Source organism: Geospiza fortis, unplaced genomic scaffold (genome assembly GCF_000277835.1).
Source record: "Geospiza fortis unplaced genomic scaffold, GeoFor_1.0 scaffold23, whole genome shotgun sequence".
NCBI lineage: Eukaryota > Metazoa > Chordata > Aves > Passeriformes > Thraupidae > Geospiza > Geospiza fortis.
In genome coordinates this window covers 2,731,815-2,736,022 of record NW_005054303.1, presented here as the reverse complement: position 1 = coordinate 2,736,022, position 4,208 = coordinate 2,731,815, and the positions used below count along the sequence as shown (strand labels likewise).

Here is a 4,208-nt window from a genome sequence, read left to right as displayed (position 1 = left end):
GCCCGGCCCGGGCCGGGCCGTCGCGCGCTGCGCGCAGGCGCCGTGGGCACCCCGCCCGGGACAGCCGCGACCCCCTCAGTCTGGGACTGGTCGGAACGGTCCAGCGCGTGTGTGGTACTGCCGAAACAAAAATAGATGGTAATTGGGTTATCCGCCGGCCTTTCCGACAGTAGGCAGGGTATGGGGCTGCCTAGGCGAATCACAGACTAACAGGTACAGTAGCAGCACTTATTCAGCGCTCCGGACAATGGAAACCACTGGCAGCCGAAGCAGACCTGAAATTGTCCCTCCTCAATGCTGCAGACCTTCCCTCCATAGGGGCAGCAACGCCTCAGCACAGGCATGGGAGAGCATTTTGCTCATCCTTAGTAATCCAGAAGTGGTGGAATGACATTGCTGTCCCACTTTTGGGTTAACATTGTAATACTTGAAAATACAAGTTTCTTCTGTTAACACCTACAAAATACCTGTTCTGAAAGTATGCTTATAATAAGCACATAAAATGACAGTTTAAAGACCTCTAAAACAAAAAAAACCAAACAAACAAACCTCAAAATTTAGTAATGAAACATTACTTTGGCATTTTTCCACTTGGATTTCTAACACTCCAGGTCCTTTACAATCACATACTACACCTTACCTTGCTGTTTCATGACAAAATTTCAGCTGATATAAGTTTGCAAACAGTTTCCCAAATAGTCCACAGCTATTTAAGATTCGTCTAAGGGCATGATGATTTCAGTTGTTGACTTCCAACTTTACAATAGCCCCACCCCCCACAAGAAAACTTCAATGCACCAGTCCATTTATTTAATTCTTTAGTCATTGAAATTGAACAAGTAAATCAGTTGCAAGGAAAAATATTCAAATATAAATTTGCTGAAGTACATTCTCCTCACAGAGGACTAACCACGTGCCACAGACCTGTGTGTGAAAAAGAGCTTATGAACAATTTTTGGAGCATGGAAGCATACCCTAGGGCAGTGGACTAGTTTCAGAAATTTCAACCCAAAAAGATAATAACCATGAAATTAAGTTCTCAAAAACAGAAGCACTAATTACAATTGTCCTGTCATAGTTGCACATTGCTAACTCAAAGTCATTACAAAAGCTCTGGTAGGCTTGTCTGATCCATATGACTAACCATAGCAGGCAAAAGCCAAAAGTCACTGGAATCTGTGAGAACCAATAAATCCCTAAATGTGGCTCCAAAAAAGCTACTGTATGTACTTGTCACAAAATCATAGAAGAATAATGGCAGGATTGTTTAAATAAAGACATATAAATACAGGAATAATAGAAGAATACAAAAAGTGTGAATGTCACAGAATGTCAGTTCAACTGCACAAGCATTTCCACCCAACTCTAATTTTTAAAAAGTCTACCATTCAGTAAATACTTGAAAAGTTATAGCAGAACAATAGATTTATAAAGAGAGTTGTACCAGTTTTTAAGTAGAAAATACAAGTTATATCTTCCAGCTTGTATTAGTCTTAGCAAATTTCAATACAGCCTTTGGTTTCAAACCAATACAATGCAATTAACATTACAGCGCTTACTTTAGTATTCATTAGGAGAGGACACTGTACAATTGAGGGAGAACATGTGAAAACTGGGAGTACCAAAGTACTGTATTATAGAAAGTAAAGCAAAAATACTCTTGAATATATCCTGTACATCATGTAAATACACATTCAAAATAGTAAACAGGCCTTCCAAGCCTCTCAAACAGTTGCAGTACATATTTATAGCATAGATAACATCATTTTTAGGAAATGCGTAGCCCATTATTTCTGTGCTTAATCATTTGTGTTTCAGACAATACATTCATAAATAAGCAGTTCATCTCGTGTATTATTTGGAGCTTGCTGGTTGCCATAGACAAGTACAGATCAATTAATGCTGAGCCTTGCTTTTAACTCAGATACTGCCACTATATAAGCAATGCTCAACTGTTGAAGAACCATCTTTCTAGCTACAAAGCTGACAACTTTCAGGTTTATGTATAGCAAATCAAGCAGGAATTCCTTGCAGAAGTTTTCTAGTAATTTTCTCACTAACTGGGTAGAGCAAGTAGTTACCTTCTATTTTAAAAAGAAGGCATGAAAATTATCAATAAGCACACACACAAAGAATTACTACTTATATCTATAACATTCAGTCTCTATTTTTTTAGTTTTGAATACTAAGACTTGGAAAAGAGACCAAGGTTTTTGAACATTGTATGGAGCAACTTACATGCTCATTTACAACAGAAAGTAAAATTAAGAATTTTTTCTGCTATTTATCAAAGTGGCTTTTAATAACATTGAGATATATGCAAAACCATGGTAGCAAAATGTTATATAATATACTTGTTATAACATATAAATGTTATATAATAATGTAGTAACATGAAGTAGATTTTAATCCAAGAAATGAAGCTTAAGATGTTTGTAAGGAAGATCTCAGTGCTTCATACTAAGAATTCCTTCTGGCACTAAATCCTCCTCATATCTGGGTAAATCATGACTGACTTTCTTTCTTCAAAGCTTCTAGTCTTTGTAGTAATGCATTTCCAAACACCTCTCGATATGCAGGGCTGAGAGAGTCCAACAAGGAGTAGACAGTTTCATGATATGGAGTTTGCAGTCTATCATCAGTCTGATCAAAATCATAAGCTACTACCTGCAACAAAGAATTAGGTGGTTAAATTTCTGTGGTGATTATCACCTTGGTACATGTAGCACAACATTTAACTTTGCCAGTCAGGGTAGTACAGAACAATGCTTTGTAAGAACAAAAAATATTGAATTTAAATCGCAGTCTCTTCTTTCTACTATGGAGCTTACTGGATAGACAGTATTTAAGACAATTTCAAATACCTTTTGTCCAAATCTCAGAATGTTAGTAAAATACATCATTTGAAAAGAAGTCTCACATCTACACGTCTGTACAAAAATTAAAAACGGTGCAAAAAAAAAATTGTATAGATGTTGTATTACTGACTTCTTTGGGTACCTGAGAAAGCCAAAGATTGACATAGTTGTAACAAATTACTGATTCTATCCTCCACCATTTTGTGTCTTAAATAAATTCCTGTTTTTTTATTAACTTCCCTTCTTGCTTTGTTAGAAGTAACTAGCTAAAGTTCCCTCTTCTAGAAGAAAACCTGTAGATCAGGCTTTCATAAAAGTACAAGAGGAATATGTGTGGTTGTCAGTGAAGTATTTTTCTAGGCACCTTTTGAATATGGTCATTGTTCAAAACAAAGAAGTTTAAGAAATTACAAAAATTAGCTTACCCTGAGTCCTGCTTCAGTGAGCTCCAGACAGTATCTGTTCCTTTCCCTGGTTTCCACATTGATATATGCCACATCCTCTGCACAGGGAAGGGTTTTTGACACAAACATGTTGCTGACAGCAAATAAAACATCATTTACAACAGCTTCGGCTTCTAGTCTCATATCTTTCACGTCTGTTCCTTCGAAGTCTCTATAATCAGAATCCTCTTCAAACCCTGTATTATTGGGCAACTCCATAGGATTGCAATCAGTCTCCATCCTGCATATAAAAACATTTATTTTAGACTTATTATACCACTGCACTCAATTGATAATAACACTATAAAACATAAGTTATATTTTAAACAGATGTATATGTATTTTAAACATTGTCCAAAAAAAGGAAACTATGAGACTCAGTGACTTCCATAACTCATGAAATGACAATCTAGAGAACTCAAACACAAGACATTCAGAACAAGTGCTGAAGAAGATTACAAGAACATTTAGAAGTGGTATCAGTATCACTGAGGCTAGTTTTTCTCAGGCAAGTTAACTTGTATTCTGTGGTACAGGACTCTTAAGATTCAGTGTTCATTAATTCTGCCCTTTGCTGATGTAGAATGTAGGAGGAAGACAAGGCATGCCTGGAAAAAGCGAAATCAATAGCTGCAGAAAACAAAAACCTACTGCTGGTGCATATAAGAAAGACTTAGAAAAATCTATGAACTAAATGACTTATCAGAGACCTTAGGAACTAAAGCCAGCTGTTTGTTACAGTCACTAAAGAATAAAGCTCTTGTTCATCTTTCGCGCACACCTGCCGATACATTTCAGAGACACAGGCTGCTGCTCTTTGCGAGCAACTGGTACCAAAGGGGGCAGCCCCAGCGGGGTTACCGCCGCGGCTCCGGCAGTGGCCCCGCGGCCGGCGGCGGGGCCCCGG

At 37.7% G+C, this 4,208-nt stretch overlaps 1 protein-coding gene across 1 annotated transcript; it reads right to left on the bottom strand.

The window, feature by feature from the left end:
* Positions 1-788: 788 nt before the first annotated feature.
* GSKIP (GSK3B interacting protein) lies at positions 789-3,541 on the bottom strand. Its single transcript, XM_005417869.3, has 2 exons — positions 3,284-3,541; positions 789-2,667 (listed from the first exon to the last, which is right to left on the bottom strand). The coding sequence occupies exons 1-2, from the start codon at positions 3,539-3,541 to the stop codon at positions 2,506-2,508; spliced, it is 420 nt and encodes a 139-aa protein (XP_005417926.1). The 3' UTR covers positions 789-2,505.
* Positions 3,542-4,208: the final 667 nt, after the last annotated feature.